The 17947-nt window shown below is 40.5% G+C and overlaps 1 protein-coding gene across 1 annotated transcript; it reads left to right on the forward strand.

The window, feature by feature from the left end:
• Positions 1–1744: 1744 nt before the first annotated feature.
• Positions 1745–15544, forward strand: TBPL1 (TATA-box binding protein like 1). Its single transcript, XM_075748120.1, has 7 exons — positions 1745–1955; positions 8263–8449; positions 9108–9190; positions 10107–10170; positions 11796–11899; positions 12001–12095; positions 15010–15544. The coding sequence occupies exons 2-7, from the start codon at positions 8315–8317 to the stop codon at positions 15078–15080; spliced, it is 552 nt and encodes a 183-aa protein (XP_075604235.1). The 5' UTR covers positions 1745–1955; positions 8263–8314; the 3' UTR covers positions 15081–15544.
• The last annotated feature ends 2403 nt before the right edge of the window (positions 15545–17947 follow it).

The raw sequence follows: 17947 nt of genomic DNA on the forward strand, positions 1-17947 counted from the left end.
AAAACCGGCATTAGCAGGCAGTGCGGTCACTGATGTACTCGCAGCTGATTTGAAGTGAGACTCTGAAATAATTATTCTTGACAAGTGAACCTAGTAATACATTTAAAGGATTAAATTGAATGAAAACATCCCAACTCTGAAGACTTCGAAATTTAAATTTCATACTGTTCCCTCTATCCTAATTAAAGCTATTCTGGTATCACTTCAGATGTGGGAAGTACATAATTACTGAACCTCAAGTTCAAAAAATTGTCAATCCAGTGAATACTTTGCACTACACACATTAATATACATATATATACCTTTTTCACATAAAGTCTGATGTGTCTTTATAAAGTCGACCTGACAACTTTATTTCATTCTGCAGCGTGACTGCTGGGTCCTTAATTGGCAACACTGCAGCCACACTCAGTCGTTCCTGGGTTCCCAAATGAAGCACGACAAACAGCTCTTCCAAGAGAAAACGCAAGTATAGCTGAAAGGCAGTTCATCACAGGCTCTACTCCCTACAGACAGCATAGGTGAGACAGCGCCAAATTTGGAGGACTGTCCTGGACAAAGAGAACCAGCGCCATCCCCACTGTGTCCTCATGTCCCCTTCTGTCTCTCCTCAAAGCATACACCATGTGCCCACTTTGCAACGATTAACAAGCTGCATATTGGAAGAGTGCAAAGCACCAGTCTTACTTTAGTTATTTTAACATTAAAATCACAAAAAAAAAAAATGCTGAGGGCCACAGAGTCTTCAGGGGTCTTGGGAATCTTTGAGGCTTTTCAGTCACCTGCTCTTATATTTGTTTCACTTGGGGTCAGCAGTTTGCTCACACATCAAGGTACCAGAGTTCTCTGCTGTGGACTATCCCTTCAGTACCAAACAACGTTGCTCTAAGTTTTTTTAAAAAAAAAAAAAATCTTTAAAGCATTTGTAAGACAAGAGGCAGTGACTAGAATCCTTCTACAGTGCAACATGAATGCATGCAGCAGCAACAGTGACAGCACCTTGTTGCTGTGAGTCCTTACTGATGATTGCTGGATTGTGTCAAGAGCACCAATGACCACTCGGTTCAGTCAGCGTGCCTGTGAAGCTGCCAAGCAAGTGACCAAGGTGTGCGTGGCAAGCTAAAGAGGTCTGAGGGCAAGCAGCCCCGCAGAAGCACAGGTACGTGCCACAAGTGTTCACATCATCTGATCTGCAAACTTGATCAGATCTCCTGCCGGTTTGCTGGCAAAGCTGCTACCTCAGATGATGTGGCTAGATGGAGCCCGTATCAGTTGGTCAAAAACCGGGCCCCGCAGGCCCATCGGCACCAGGCGTGCAGGCAGGCGCTTCTCGGGTGGCCCGCAGCCAAGACCTCCCGCTGCACGGCCGGAAAAATTCACCAGAAAAATTCCCCGCCTGCTGCGCGGCCCCGGCAGCTCCCTAGTGAGGAACAACGCGGCTGCTCAGGGGCCTTTCACGACGGGCGCTGTGGCGCAGCTGAGGGTGAAGCCTCGCTGCGCCCGGCCCGGGGCGCCGAGCCAGCGCCAACACTACAACAGGCCGCGGGCACTGGTGGGGCACTAGCGGGCCCCAGCGCCGACGAGCGAGGGCTGGCACGGTAACTGGCCGCTTAGGCCGCGGCGGGGCGGCCCGGAGCCTCCCGCCCGCCCGCACCCCTCGCCCCGGGCGGCACCGCCGCCCTCAGCCCGCCGCGCCTGAGGGGGCGGCAGACGAAAGCGGAAGTGCGCTGCTAGCGCGGCCCTCTTCCTCCCCTCCCGCCGCCGTGACTTCCGGCAGCCGCTCTAGCCGGCGTCGCGTCTATGCCCGCGGCGCTGGGGGATGTTTATTGTTGCGGGGAGTCGGCCCAGGACCCGGAACGCCGCCGGGCGCCAGCGGCGGGGCGCCTAGCAACCGGCACCCCGCTCCGCCCCGTCCCGACCGCCGCCGCCCGACCAACCGCCCGCCTGCCCGCACGGTAACGGCCGCCGCCCGCCGACGGGCCGCGCTCCTCCTCCTCCTCCTCCTCCTCCTCCTCCTCCTCCTCCTCCTCCTCGCCGCCGCCTCGGGGGGACGCGGCCCCGCCGCCCGCGCGCGCCGGGGCGGCCACTGGGCCCCCGCGTGCCCCCCCCGCCTCCCGCTTCCCTCGTCCCTTCCCGGCTGAGGTAAGGGAGGCCTCCCCCCTCCCCGGCTTCGCCGCGGCCCTGCCGGCTCCTCTCGCCGCGGTGCCGGTCCCCCGCCTTGGGGCGGGCTGGGGGGTGCCGGTGCGTGGCCGGGGCCGCCGTTTGGGGAAGGGGCCAGAGCATCCTCCCAGGGGAAACGGCCGGTTCGCCGGCAGCCGGCGAGGCTTCCCCAAGGGGCACCGGCTGCCCCGCGCCCGACTCCCCGAAATAGCGTGCTCAGCCCCGAGGGCTTTGTAACAGCCCCGTCCCCTGCAGCGGCGACCGGCGCCGCTCCGGGTAGCGAGCTGCCGAGCGGCGGAGACCGGCGTGGCCAGGCCGCTGCTGCCTGCGCTTTGTTTCTGCCGGGCTTGTCGGAGAAGTTTTGGGCTGGGGTTGAAGGGGGAAAACGGTAATTATTTGTTAAGGTGAGCGTTGCGGCACTGGTACGCGTAGGGCTTTGAGCGAGATTCCCAGCTGTGTGAATAGCAAGAGTACTTCTGTTTCTGCGATCGAGACGTGCAAATGGTCAATGTTTGACTGGGGGGAGGATGAGAGGCTTACCTGTTGTGTTAAAATGTTTTGTAACGGTAAAACAGATTTTTTTTTTTTTTTTTTTTAGCAATGTTTTATCAAGTTATAATGGCCACCTTACTGGTCGGTTCAGACTTTTGTCATACAACAATTTTCCACGTATCGTAAAGACCTAAAGGATTGTTTTCAATGCTTGGCATTCGACTGTTACTGCATGTTATAAGGGAAAGCTGGCACAAAGTAGGATGCAAGTGAATCTTGCTTTGAATATGAGCTGACCGTTTCGATGAGAAAGATTTGAGGAGAATGGCCTGTTGCGCATTATTTAAAAGCACACTTCCTGATCTTGTTCTATAAACTGTTTGACTTTATTCCTGCAACTGGATTTGTGTTGGAAGATCCCATGTCTGTGGGGATGCAGTAGGCTTTTCCAAGAGATTTGTCAGCAGGATTGGGCATTTGTGTCTTCCTTGCCTATGGTATATCTGGTATCATCATTCTGTGCGTTGGTCTAATTGGACAAATCCCTACTTTCACACTGATTTTATGCATATTTGGAGTTGTTCTCCTTCTCTGAAATATATTTATTTCATTCTGTAGGAAGTAGTAATGACTGTGCAAATCTTGAAAGGTGACGGTATTAGCTTCAAGATGGCCTTCTGGTTTAGGGACAATTTAACTTGCCACTAGGGACAACAAAAAGTAAAAGCATGCCCTACTAGCTCAGTGGCTGTACCTAAGAAAGTTGTTTGGACCAGAGGATTTTCTATACAGACAGTAGTAGCTATGTTACTCTTGGTTCTGCAGAGTCATTCGCCTGCCACCGTGATTGTATTGTATCTAAGAATTTAAGCAGATTTCAGAGGTCTGTAACCTCCGGTGTTTCATGTGGATCTGTTTCCTGAGGGGCTGAACACAAATCTTAAAAAACGCACCTTCAGTGAAAGGATGTAATTGCCTCTACTTGTGCCTGATGGCCTTTATTTTGTATGTTTTCTGTTCTCATGTGGAGGTTCCTGTTAACTTTTTCAAAAATGTTTTTCAAGTTTGACAAATGCCTGCTGGCACAGTAGTGACAGATATCCCTTCAGCTGGGCTGTTGGAACTGTTTGTGGAGTTGGTAAGTTGCTTTGGAGCAAGGTTAAAAATAACCAGTAGAAGTTGCTTATACTTAGGCTGCTGGTGAAAAAGGTGTTTATTAAACTATTCTGCATTAATGTAACCATTGTTAGATACCCCTCCATCTACCTTTATAGCTCTGAGTTTGTCAGATCAAAGGTAGCCAAAAGCTTAAAATAATACTTTGTTTATATACCCCATCCCAAGTGCCTTTCGTCTGTCTTTGATGATGGGGTGGTTGGTTTGATTTGGAACTTTTTGAAGACAAAGAGCACTGGCTTTTTTTAGATTGTAAGATTTTGATGCAGGGTGTTTGTCTTGTAAAGCAGTATGGTTGTGGTCCTAATTGGGGATGGATGGATAATGCTTTGTTTAAGAACTTGAGTGCTCATTCCTTCCTCTAAAGTATTTCTTATTCTGGGAAGTTTTCTAGTTTCAGTTTAGAATACATTACAGTGTCAAATATCCTTGAGTTAGCTTTTGTTGTTGGTTTTATTTTTATGTTCGTTATCATGGTTTACCTATCTACTTTTTCTTCCCTTCCTCTTTTTTTCTTCTTAGGGTAATGTTCCAGACGTATCCCTGAAATCTATGTTGAAAAGAAAGAACAAACTTTTAAAATTTCCTTGATAAAATAACATAATGCAAACTTTTACAGAGATGCATTTAAGCTTTTTTTTTTTTTCCTCTGTTGGAATAGATTGTGTTACGCTGGTGCAAGAGAACTTGAAATCAAAGTTGGCTAGTTTCTTGTGCTGGAGAAAGCTGAATGAAGTCCATAATTCAAAAGAAATGCTGCACATATAGACAAGTAAATAATTTTATTTTCAATTTTAGCCTATTATTAAATTAGCATTAACTGGCAAAATATAGTTTTAGAAATGAGATTTAAGCTGCTACGGTTCAAGTGAGAGAACCTTTGAGCAAAATTGTTCAACAAAACCTAAGGTGAGCTCAATAAAATCAACTTAAGCATTTGCAAATCCAGAACTGGAAAGAACCAGATGTTTGGTTTCTATTCAGTCCCTCTGTTCTGCAAGTGTAACTGCATAAATATGGAATAGTAACGGGTTTATATGTAAAGCTGTTGCTTGATCTCAAAATGTATTTGTAAAAGCATGGGAGAATTGTTTTCCACATTTTGCAGCTAGGAGGCAGAAATGCAGAAATTCAGGGTTTGGGAAATAACATAATGGGTCAGAGCTGCGCAGCAGGGGATACAGTAGTGTGTATTAGTAGCACAGAAGAGATGAGAAAACTGGGAAAGAGGAGGATCAGAATGTTGTTTAGGTCTCCTGTATTCCAGCTAGTCATGCTACTGGAGATATGTATCAATAAGATCTTTCTTTCTTTCTTTGAACATTGTTACACCTTTTTTATAAACATATTCTTCAGATTTTTTTTATATAGTGCATGTATTATTATTTTTTTTAAAACCTTTAGCTTTCTTCTATTCACATGGTTCCTATGAATTCATATTTCTTTGAGACTTCCCAAAGAAAGGCAGCAGGATGTCTTTTCTCTAGATTTTTTTCTTTGTTGTCAGTGCAGAGTGAGACGTTAAAATGAATGCTTAAGGCAGAGATTGTAATAGGTTATGCTTGCTCACTGCTTGGATGGAAGTATCCAAGTCTAGAAGCATTTTGGTTTACTCAATATTTCTAAACCATGCCTTGCAAGAGGTTAATATTATATTTGTATACTAAATGGGAATGGGTGTATTCAAAATTGTTGACACTTAGATTCAGGTTCTCAAAGAGCATGGCTAGTATTTAGCAGCAGCAAATAGATACCTTTCTCAACACAAATGAGAAAAACTTGGTAATTAATATTTGAAATGTTCAATATTTGAGTGAAAAGTTTAACAATTAAAGACTTCTGTTAGGTCAAGTAACATTAAAATAGAATAAAAGCAGTTTTCAGTGTTTTTACGCTGTATTCACATACTGCTTCTATAACAAATTGTGTCCATTCTTAACTGAATATCACAAAACATGGTCTAGAATATTAGCTACAGCTCAAATTAAATTTCAAATTGAAAAGCATCTCCCTAAATATCTGTTGTCTTGAACTGTCAGAACATGGCTAATGAACATGGGGACACACTACTGTAATGTTGTGTAATTTCTCTCCCATTGAAATCTATGCAAGTAGATTGTACTTCTAGCCAAGATACACCATAATTGCTGTAAACATCCTTACTGACAGCTCCACAGCACATTAATGTTCTTTATTCCTGTAGATCCCCCTTTAATGATAGATCTTTTCCTTTAAAATTGTAATTTTCCTCTCTTTCAACCACTTTTTCCTTTGTTCTGAATAAGCATGTGACTTTTCTCTCCGGATCTGTTTAAGACAAGCCATCAGAGTTTTATGGAGACATTATCATACAGTATTATGGTTTGCTTGGAGGTTAGCAACCTTTCAAGGGTGTTACGCGTGACGGCGTTATTCTTTCAGAATGTAGCTATTGAGGGTGCCAGTAGAAACTTGCTGATAATTGGGAGACGCTGCTGATTGGAGGTATCTTGTTTTCTTACACGGCAGTCGTTCCTGGGTTCCAGTAAGTGAACTCAGCAAGAGCCAGGAGTTGGAGCCAGGGTGGAAATCAAATGCCTCTCGGAAGATGCCACGGGTTCCAGCTCCTTGCTCTGTCCTGGCCCTGCCTGCGTGCCATGCAAAATCTGCACATGTGCTATCTTTGGATCTGGTGCCGTAAATTGCCAACCCAATCTGTAGTAGTCCATCAAAACCAGATGGGATAAGTCATTTCTAACTTTGAGGATTCATGTAATTTTGGGTTTTTAAAAAAATAAATAAAATCCAGGCATACTAATTAGTTACTGTTTGTTCTCTTCTTTGCCTGCTTTCCCCCCCACCCCCACACATAGCCTTTGGTTTCTCTGTTTTTTCTCTTGCTGTTTCTTCATCTCTTTTCTGTGTTGTCACCCATCTTGCCTTTTCTGATATTGAACAAGCCAACAATTACAGAATAATTCTTTCAGCTGGGAACAGGCTGCACAGTAGAAGCAGTAACCATCACAGCAGTTGACCCGGTATATCATGCACATCTGCCTTGTAGTTTATTACTTCTGTATTGTCAGTGAGTTGTAGTCAAAAATGCACATTGAGCGAGTTCTCAATTGGAGACTATGGCATGATGTTTAGGAAGTTGTAGTCAGGTGAAAATACTGAGTAACATTAATTTTGTATCTTGAAGATTTCTGATACAGAATGTAAGGCCAAAACATTTAAAGTGGTATAAATGCATTACGTATATTGGTTCTTCATACATAGTCTCCTGCTTCTTCCATGGTGGTGATCATGTAGAACATTTCATTTGTCTGACTATTTTTCTTTAATTTTTGTTCTTTGTTTTCTGTTCTGTTCATTTTGGATGAAATACTACTAGAATTTGAGATTAATGGATCAAGATAATATTGCCTCTATCTCTTAGGCTGTGCTTTACTGAAGCTACATCTCCTGGAGTAAAACTAAGATTTTTAAATTCTTCTACAAAGAAAAATTCCTTAATGAACTACAGTATTTTGATATAAGTCCTTTTCACTGTATACCAATGTTCATGCTCTTTTCTGCTCTCCTTTCTCCAAATACTTCACCTGAGATTTATTTGAGTTGAGATGTGTCTTAGGAGTGTCACCTTCAATGTGCACGGGCAGACTGAATGCTTTCTGGCTGCCTTAGGTTTGCGGGGTGTGCACTGGGCACCCGTCCTGTGCCTTCACAGTTGCTCATGCTTTTTCTCAGAAACACTCAGTTTTACTCTGCATGTACGATACGTTCATTCTATACAGTTCCTGTGGGCAGTGCAGAAGGGGGTGAGAGGCCACTGTGGCTCAGCCCAGGCTCTTGTTGCCACCAAGACATTTTGTATAGTTTGCGTTGCGCTGTTATGTTGGGACAGATAGGCCAAGAGTGCTGGATGAAGATGGGAAAGCTGTGGTAGCCGGCTGTCTACAGACTGTAGTTTCTGTAACCCCTGTTAGTTCAAAGTTATTCAGCAGGCTCATCCATTCCAACACGAATGTCAAGCTGTTCAGAACTATCAACTTCAGCAGTCAGATAAGTGCATTTTCTTGAGGTGTCTAATGACATCCTCAAATGAGCTGAGGAAAGATTATCCACTGGAGCTATGGAAAAAGTTTCAGTAATCTTTACTGTGTCCTAATATAGTTGGTAAGAGTTGTAACATATTTAACTGGCAAGTTTAAATATTATATATATCTATACACACTTTATTTCTGTTAAGTCTGGCAACATGGTTTCAAACAAGTAACCTATTTTCTAGCATACAGGATGCAGACACCCCCCCTTCCCCACACACAGCTCCCTTAAATGAGTCAGAGTGTAGTTGCTTCTGCTTCTTGTTTCATTTGAGGGACAGATGTATACAATGGCATTAGGAGGCAATTTTCTACTGGTATGTGTAATTTTATCATTTTTGTTTCTCAGGATGTGATCTTCATGGTGAGCTGGTGGGAAAACTGAGTTGTAAATCACCCCAATGGATGCGGACAGTGATGTTGCATTGGACATTTTAATCACAAATGTAGTGTGTGTTTTTAGAACAAGATGTCATTTAAACTTGAGGAAGATCGCATTAGAGGGAGCAAATGTGATATACAAGCGTGATGTTGGGGTAAGAGATTCAACATACCTCAATTATCTGTTTTTATGAATGTTCCTTAAGCTAAACATTCTTGTGTCTGATGTCTATGTATGGTGGATAGGGAAAAGCATAGCTTTATTTCTGTATTTGTGTCTTGATAGACATTTAGTTTGCTATACACTAAATGTACAGTAAGGGGAGTAGGTAAATGGAGTAGGTAAATATTGTCTCAGAAGACTGCAACTAGTGAGGTGAATATTTAGTATAAGGTATGTGATGAGATCTCTTACACCTGAGGGTCCATTTTGCCTCCTGAAATTTGATGGTTTTGTCAAGAAAATATATCTTAATATGGAGTCAGCACTGTAGGAGTCACTGTAATAAAAAAATAGCACAATGCTCCTGGCTTACAGCTTTTTATTCAGAAGAAAATACCTTCATTTAATCTGTTTTGTGAACACTGAATCACTGGCTGAGGTATCCCACGCTTATTTTGTTCTTCTCAGGAGCTGGTTTTGTTTTGGTTTTAAATTACTGAAAGAGATGAAGGAACAGTTCAAAGCTATCAAAAATAAAGGAATTATTATTAGTGTAACAGTTGATTTGTCTAACAGTGTTATTATTTTTTCTGGTATGAAATTGAAGTACCACTAATTCCCAGTTCTTCCACTTTTATTTTTCTTTTTAGAAAGTATTAATGAAGCTTAGGAAGCCTAGGATTACGGCCACAATTTGGTCCTCAGGAAAAGTTATTTGCACAGGAGCCACAAGGTGAGTTCATGAAGATTCTTTCTCTAGCTGTAAATTCTTGTCTATTTTTTTAAAAATAGGATGTTATAAATGAAGAAGGTGGCAAGAGGCAGTACTTTGCACTGTTAAGATTCACTCACACTGGATCACATGTAGATCCTTGCCAAGCACTGTATTTGGGAGGAAGTTTTCTATGTGAAGTGTCTGCCTCAGACTCGCTTGAAATCTTAAGCAACATCAGTTCACCCTTCTGGGAGAGCAGCAGGGAAAACTACTTTACGAAGAAAATCTTAGAGATTTCATATGAGAACTCTAAGAATTCTATATTTTTAGCCAGAATTTGAAACTGCAGAAGGAATGCCTTTTTTGAGGGATATCTGTTATTCTTTTATGAAAACCCACCTGAATTTAATCAGGTTATACAGTGTTGAGGGACTGGAGAGAAGCAAAAGCAGACTCTCAGTTCAGATACGTCTGAGACTTGCTAAACTCTTTAACAACTGAATTCCTCTAAGATATGTCTGCATTGTGGAGTAAGGATAAGGTACAATAGTAAATTTGCGTACTTTCTGTATATGATCTCTGTCTCAAAATGGAAGATGATTGTTCAGGATGTTAACTCCACACTACCTGTGATCGTATTTGTCTCTTAAGAGTATTTAGTATCGTGTATGATCACAATACATCTCCCACTTCAGCTGGAGCCAAGTGCCAAGATATTCTTCAAATAGGGCATAAAGGACTCCATTTGAGTATCTAGATAGTTAAAATGTAATAATACAGCAGGATAAAATGGAGGCTGTCCATGCACTCATGGTTCATGTGCTACGTGATGTAACGGTTCATTTTATAGTCTGAGAAGCTATTGTGGTATGTGTGCACACAAATAAATACTCTATTTCTGTTAATGCTAGATTCTTTTCTTTCTCCTTTATAGTGAAGAAGAAGCTAAATTTGGTGCCAGACGATTAGCTCGTAGTCTACAGAAACTAGGTTTTCAGGTAATTCTAATGAAAAAGGACTTGTATGACTCAAGCAATGCTGGTAGTCAATTTTTTAGAAAGAAACAAAAATGAGGGAGCATAACAATTAGCAGTGAACATGTTTTCACTTAGATGCCCCTTTTGTGTCTGCATACATTTTCCAGATGCTGGTTAAAGAGAAGCTGTTTTATTTTGTGGATTTGAGTTTCATTTGGCGGCTCATAGTAGCCAGCTTCTTCACTGGCTAATGAACAACAAAATTTGTTTAATAAATGAACCACCCACAGATGTTTCTTGGATAGAATTTACAATATCTTGAAAGATTTATTTGGAATGAATGCTGAAGATTATAAACCTAACTGTCATTTGAACATAATTTTCCCTCATTTCTGATGCAATAGCAGATACACATCCATCTTGTTAAAGGCAAGTTTGAGCCCCTTTAATTAAAGAGGGGGGGAAAAAAGTGCTTCTGTGCTGTAGGTTGTATGGCAGGAAATAAGCCAAATAAAATACTTAGGACGTGAAACCCCTCTTTTTTTCTGGGTTTGAGTTAAAATTATGAGTCAAAAACACCACTTCACACTTCACCATAGTGAAGGCTGAAAGAGAGCAATGTGAATGACTTAAAATGGCATGGTTTAGTACTCTAAAACTTCCTAGTAGTCAGTTGTGCTGTTTACCCACAGTTTCACTTTACGGACAGACAATTAAATAGACACAGTGGCAGTCCTTTGGCAGGGCGAGGCTACCTCTGATTGTAGTGTATAAAGGCAGTGGTGACAGGCTATCCCGGTAATGATCCATCAGACCCAAGCAGAAGTTAGACACTCTTACTGTTACGAATGCATGCGTTAGACCCAGCCTCTTAAAGTTGGAATGGAACATTAAATCAGTGAGGTGAATGTTGCTTCCAGGGTGGACACAACAGGTTTTATTATAAAGCAAGCAGTTTAAGTGGAGTGTATTTGAAGATTAAATTGATAGTTGACCTTTTATAAGGATAAGTTGCTTCTACTGGTAGTTCTGAAATGAGGTAGTTCCTCATTTGACTGAGGAATGGTCATTTTAAGTTTAGGAAATCTCAGAAAACGAACAAAAGTTTCTTCAGTGGTATTGCCAACACTGACTTCTCAGCAGTGCATTTCTTTGTTTAGGAATGCAACAAGGCATTAAAGCAGCTTTCAAATTGCTTCAGATTCTTGTAACAATGAAATTTAAGCTTTTCTCTGCTTATTTTGATGTTCAGTGAGCTATTTAATTTAGCTTATTTTCAGTTTGGAGGTGTTTAGTACAGCAATACAAGTTGTTCTGTGTCTCATTCTTAAACTTTACTATAACCATATAATACAACTGTGAAGTATCTAGTTCAACAGTTACTGTACCATAGAAGGATAAAGTGATTTGAGTCCATTAAGTACAGTTTCGATTCCTATTAGAAATGCATCAATCACAAGGTTTTCATTTTGAAATCTCATCAAAACATTCTAATTAGTAGATTATTTTGTTTTGGGGTTTGGTGGGATTTGTTTTGGTTTGGTTTTTTGGGTGTGTTTGGGTTTTGGGGTTTTTTTTGCAACCCGTACATCTGCCTTGCTGTAAACTAAATCTCTAATGTCTTTTTTTCCCCTCTTTTTGAAAAGGTAATTTTCACAGATTTTAAAGTTGTGAATGTTTTAGCAGTGTGCAACATGCCCTTTGAGATCAGATTGCCAGAATTTACGAAGAATAACAGACCTCATGCGAGGTACGGTAGGATTTTAATGAATTACAGTCTTGGTATACTTCTTAAGCTTTTCTTTTTCGGTTCTAGATCTATCTTTTTTTACTTTTTATTTTGTTTTCTAGTTATGAACCAGAACTTCATCCTGCCGTGTGTTACAGAATAAAAACTCTCAGAGCTACCTTACAGATTTTTTCCACAGGCAGTATCACAGTTACAGGTATTTTGATGTCAAAAATAAATATTTAACTTTTGGGGAATATTTAACTTTAGGGCCACTAGGTTTAGGAAAGGAAGATGTTTAAAACAGTCAGAAGATACATGGAAGGGATTTTGTTTCCCAGTGCTAGCACCTAGTTTGTTTTTGAGTGAAATTGCCAGAAGAGTTGTAGAGAAAGTTTTATTATTGGTAAGCTCAAAAATTACTTTGAATGTAATCTGGTTTTTGAACGTAGTCTGGTTTTTATAAAAACAAAAGTGAGATAGGACTTGAGAATGCAGTTATTTAGTGTTTATTTAAATATTTGAATTTTCTTCCTTTTTTTCATCTTCATAGTGCTGTAAACTACACTGCATGTAGCATTAAAGTCCCTTTCATAAATACATGTTTCCAAACTTGAGATTTATGGAAATGTAAAGGATAGCATAGTATTTTGTCATAACTGAAGTTGACTAATACTTGCAGTTCTTCCAGACTTGTGCTCTCTTCTGTTTATTCTCAACTGAGAGAGAATCACCACCTGAATCACAGGCATCAGTGATTTTTTTTCCCCAATGTAATTAGAGACATGATTGTCCTGAGTCTTGGAGATGCCATGCCATGTTTTTGACTCTTTCTTCCTAATTTTCATTTTCCATTTTCTGTTATGTATGCTTGTGAAGTATCCACCACAGGTTTCCAGATATGAGAAGTCGGATTTTTTAGAGAATACGTGTTAAAATGGTACAGAACCAAAAACCATCACTTTATATCACTCTAGCAGGAATTCTGTCTTGTGGTTGTTAGAGCTCAGTTGGGTAGGGATTTTTATTTTCACATCTTAATTCCTTAACAAATACTTGGCTTTATGGGGAATGTTTCTCACAAGATATTTGGAGAAGTCTTTTTTTTAAAGATGACAAACTCCATCAGATTTAATCTGAAAATATAGGGCTGAAAAGTATTTCAATATTCCAGTATATGCTCTCAACAGAGCAACTGGTCTAGCCAAAACTAGAAACTAAATTTAGGATAAATCAGAAGCTTGAGTATTACTGCAGTAATAAAAGGCTCTCAGTGTGTCTTGTCAGCCTCCTAATGAGATTTAGCCTCTCTGTAAGATTCTTATTACTACATATACGGGACAAAATCACTTTCGTATTTCCAGAATTGTCCTTTCAAATATGAAGGCAAATACAGTAAACAACAAAGTTTTACTTCCTTCTGGTTTATTTGTTACAGTGAGTTTGAAATATCTCAGACCTCTGTTGGTTTTGAAGGCTTCTGTTTTGTCTAGGCCTTTCTTCTAGGGGGGAAGAAAATGTCCACAATCTTACGCTTCTAAAAACGTTTTAAATTACTTTTCAACCTTACTGTACTCACTCTCAAGTGCATTCAGATGAGGTTCCTTTTGACCATTCATACTTCTGTAGTACTAGTACTTGTCATGCCACTAACTCCAAGAATTTCATTTGAGATGCATAATTAGAAATGTTATTAAAAAAACAGGAAGGTGGGGGTTTTTTAAATAAATAATAAAAAGATTTAGAGTTCCATTGAGAAAAGAAAATAGAAGAGCTGATATGTAATAGGAAGAAGTATGAATTTTTTTCTTCCTCCAAAACGAGTGATGAGGGGGTTGGTTTGGGTTTTTTTTGTTTGGGTTTGTTGTTTTTTTTTCTTCTCTTATACTCCCTGCAATTATGATCCAGTTTTTAGATCTCTTCCACCCATACAGGGAGTAGCATTTTCTTACAAGAATTATTTGCCTACTCATACTCTCGCTTTCTGAAGGCTTTCTCTAGAACGTGCATTTCTATAATAGCAGACAAATTTAAGGAAGGTGCAGTATCTGCCCAGAAGGCAGGTTATCTTTCACCAGGCTTGTTTTAGGTGAGTGCTTAACTCAACTTGACAAGTTTGAAAGTACAGGAAGAATCCTATTCCATTCCACTCTTTTTCTCACTGAGCGTGTAAATTAAAACAGTATTTCCAGATTTACTTAAGTAAGTTATTTATGTTTTTTGGGAACCATTTTGAACAGTTCTCTATACTTGGAAGAAACTTTTGAAGTCTGAAGTGATGTAGAAAGCCCCTTGAGTTCAGAGTCATCAGAGCACATGAGAAACTGCTGTTTTCATTTATCTGCATCACCAAACTTCTATCCCGGATTAATTTCTTCTGGCATGTCACTACTCACCTATTTGCACTCTTAATTGTTCATTGCATAAAATGGTCTAGTACCATTAGAAGGCATCGCTGTTTCATTCTTCCTTTTCTTTCCCCAAATACTCACAGATCATGTTAGATAACCTTCATATGCTTCATCCTGAGACAATAACCCTTCCCTGGCTTGCAGGTTTTGTCCTGAGATCAATGGTGGAGCTATTTGCAAAATCCAGACTAGAAAGTAATAGTCTATAATTTTAAAACATAAAATAGCCTTGCTTGAAACACACTTTGGTTAAATACAGCATTACTTAGCAGTAGTTTTTGTTGGTAGGTTTTAAAAAGAAGAGATAAAAGTGGCTAGGCTTTGAGTAATACAAATTCCTAGAAGATTAGCATAAGTAAAAGTATTTTTTACCTCTGCCACTCAGCTTCTACCTTCTTCTCTAGGCTGTTTAAACCAGTAAATCGAAAAGCACCCAAGTTGTTACGAAGTTAAATGACAGTATTACTTATTTGTAGTCTAGCCATTGACCAGTGTAGAACATCTTGCAGACTTCATGTGAGAGTCTTTTCTTGTAAGTAAAAGTGATCAAACACCTTCTTAAGTTGGGAGAAACAGAGGAGAAATTATTTTTGTCCACAGTATAAAGTTGTAGTAGCTAAAAATATTAAGGTTATTTTAAAGATACTGTTGTTGGTTTAACTTACGATTCCTTGATTTTTCTTTTCCTACTGCCTTTTTTTTTTTTTTAATATGTCTCAGGGCCAAACGTAAAGGCTGTTGCCAGTGCTGTGGAGCAGATTTACCCATTCGTGTTTGAAAGCAGGAAATAAATTTTATAATACACCACTTGATGGTTAGGTTTCCTAACCAAGCACCTTTAAAGACTGCTGCACATTGGACTAAAAGCAAAAAGGAAAACTGGACCAACCGTAGCAGAGGAATACAGACTCTCTTACTTGCTCATGGCCACAGTATAAACTCCAGTTCTTTTGGATTTTACTCTTAACAGTGCTGTATTGTAAAAACAGAAGTTTACAAGATATGAAATTGCTGCTTTTAAAAAGACATTCTATTTATTTTTGCAGTAATTTCTGTGTATTCATAAGCAAAGCTGTCACAATGTGCACTACCTTTAAAACTTTTTTTTTTTTTTTTAGTTTGAGCTTGTGTTTTATTTGTGAATAGTCTTTTACATTTTTTGTATGCTGAATATTGGGCACCAAAGAAGCTGTAAAAGTTATCTTTTTCACCTGATGAATGTGCACAAATAAAAGTTTGAAAATATTTCTCTTCATACCTGTTCTGTTATATTCCTTTCCCTTTTTCTATTACAGTTAAAATTGTATAGTTGCAAATTTAATTTGAAACAATGTAAGAATAGTCTTTTGCTGATACCTTCTGTTTCTATTTGTAGTATGTGTAAAACTTTGTGCGTGGGTTAGATCGAAATCTATAGTAGTTACGTATGTTTATCCGAGGATGAAATTTGGTTTGTTCCCAGTTCTCTTAACTACATGCCAGACTTCAAGTATTTTCTTGCTGTTATGTGAAGAGAAGACATTTCCAAATATAAAGGTCTACAGCAAGTGTTTTCCTATAGATGGTGAGGAAATCTTGTCAACTAAAGAAGCTACTGTAGAAAACCCAACTGCCTTGTCCACCTTCTGGATGAAAAGGAAAAAAGTCACTGTGTGAGCTTCAGTTTTCAGGAAAGTGTTGTTGTGCTTCAGCGCGAGAAGATGGTGTGGTCACGCTAATCCAGCCCCAGCCTATTGCTGAATGATTAACGCAGACCTTTTCTACACTCTTCTTACTGTATAATATTTTCATGACAGGAGCTGCCAGCAAGCAATGAAGCTTGATTCTGGCATGTATTATTATTGGTATTAATCTTGGACTCGGAAGCCAGTAGATGTTTCTCTCGTAAGTGCACATTTGAAGCAGAGGAGAGGTGAATGCTTAAAAGTAACTGCAAATGCTACTTTTAAAAAGATACAATAAATATGTATAAATGTATGTATGTCTTTTTTCCCTATCTCACTGAAGAGAAATGTAACGCTACCATTGTATGCTGCAGGTAATATGCAGTCTTAGTGGGTGCTAAAAATAGTAAATGGTGAGCTGTTACTGCACCAGGAGTCACAGCTGCGAAAGAAAGGTAGAACGTCCTGAGGCAGCAAGTGTCTAGCATAATGTATTTAATCTGTCTGAGGGGATGGTACAGAAGTTGGGGCTATCTGTTGTGTCTTTGTGCAGAAATTATGGAAAGGAAGGAGTAGTATGGGAAATGTTCAACCAAACCCCTCAGAACAAAAAGAAGGAAGCAACAATTTGCCACGAGCCTGAAGTGATATATTCGTAAAAGCCCTTTTAAGCTCAATGTATGTGGGAAAGAGAGGACTTAGAACCATGAAATTGTGAAGTTGAGTTCAAGTCATGCTAAAGAGTAGGGAAAGGGATGCTTGCTTTATGCAAGCTTTCCAGTTTGTATAGAAGGTAATGTGGACCTCAGCACTCTTGACACTAATGAGGATTTTGTGAAATGTCATAAAGAGCAAGGGACAAACCACCATTAGGGAACACTAGTGTATTTTTATTACAATTTAAAAAAGAAAAAGCAGAAGGCATTTGAACAATGAACAAAATTGAAATGGGTTTTCCGGGAACAAAGTGTACTCCTAAGCTGATGAATGAGGATTTGGCCATTATAACGACAATAGCTGCCTTAGATGAGGCCTGCCTCTCTTTCTTTTGGATCAAATTACAAAGCACTTGAGTGCTACCAGTGAAATGCTGGAGCTTTTGTGAAGCATATGCGTCTCCTAAATTTATCTATGGAGAAAGAGGAACATTGTGCTTTTTTGTTAGCACTGTCACGTAATATGAAATCTGCCTGTTAGAACAAAAATGAAAGGTAATAATAAGCTGCAATGTATTAAAATGGGAACTGTTTCTTTTGAAGTGCTGCTTAAACCGTGCTAGCCATTTGAGGCCTTCTTAACAATCCATAAGGGAGCCGAAAAGCACACAGCTGAACTTGCAGGGGAGTATTGAGAAAGAGAGTAATAGCAAATAAAAGATTCCTTGCAATGTGTGCTTACCTATCCTCCTTGCTCCAAGAGAGCCTCAAACTGTTTGTGACAAATATGCTTTAAAACCTCTGATGATGAAGGGCATTTGGCAGCGTACATTTATAGTCGGGGGTATCGCTCTATTCCCCATCGCTGCTCTGAATCAGGAGGTCCCTGTCTCAGTGTGGAACAAGCCTTGCTGCTGCTGATGATGATGATTTCTGCATGCATGCACGCATACACACGCACCCCCCTTCCCCATCCTCAGGTGTTGGTCTTTGTTTCCTTCTCTGTCGTGTTGTTCTGCCTCCACCTAGTCTCTCACCATCAACTCCTGCAGTCATGATGCGGACCCCAGGCCAGACAGCATGCCCCAGCGCGCTAGCTCTCGCCCCAGTGTGAGGAGCCGTCCTCTCGGCTAAACTTACTTGTCGATCAATCAGCTCTTCCCCAATGGCCATGTCTTCTAGAGCACTGTTCATCAGTCCCTGGGTTCTCCAGGTGGATTCCATGCAAAACTCTGCACGGTGCTCAGCTGTGGCACTAGCAGCGCCATGGAGAGTTTATTTCATGTCGCTAGAGAGAAGGGCTGGTTCTATTTATGCAACCCACATAGGGCTCCTTTT

Source organism: Balearica regulorum, chromosome 3 (genome assembly GCF_011004875.1).
Source record: "Balearica regulorum gibbericeps isolate bBalReg1 chromosome 3, bBalReg1.pri, whole genome shotgun sequence".
Taxonomy (NCBI): Eukaryota; Metazoa; Chordata; class Aves; order Gruiformes; family Gruidae; genus Balearica; species Balearica regulorum.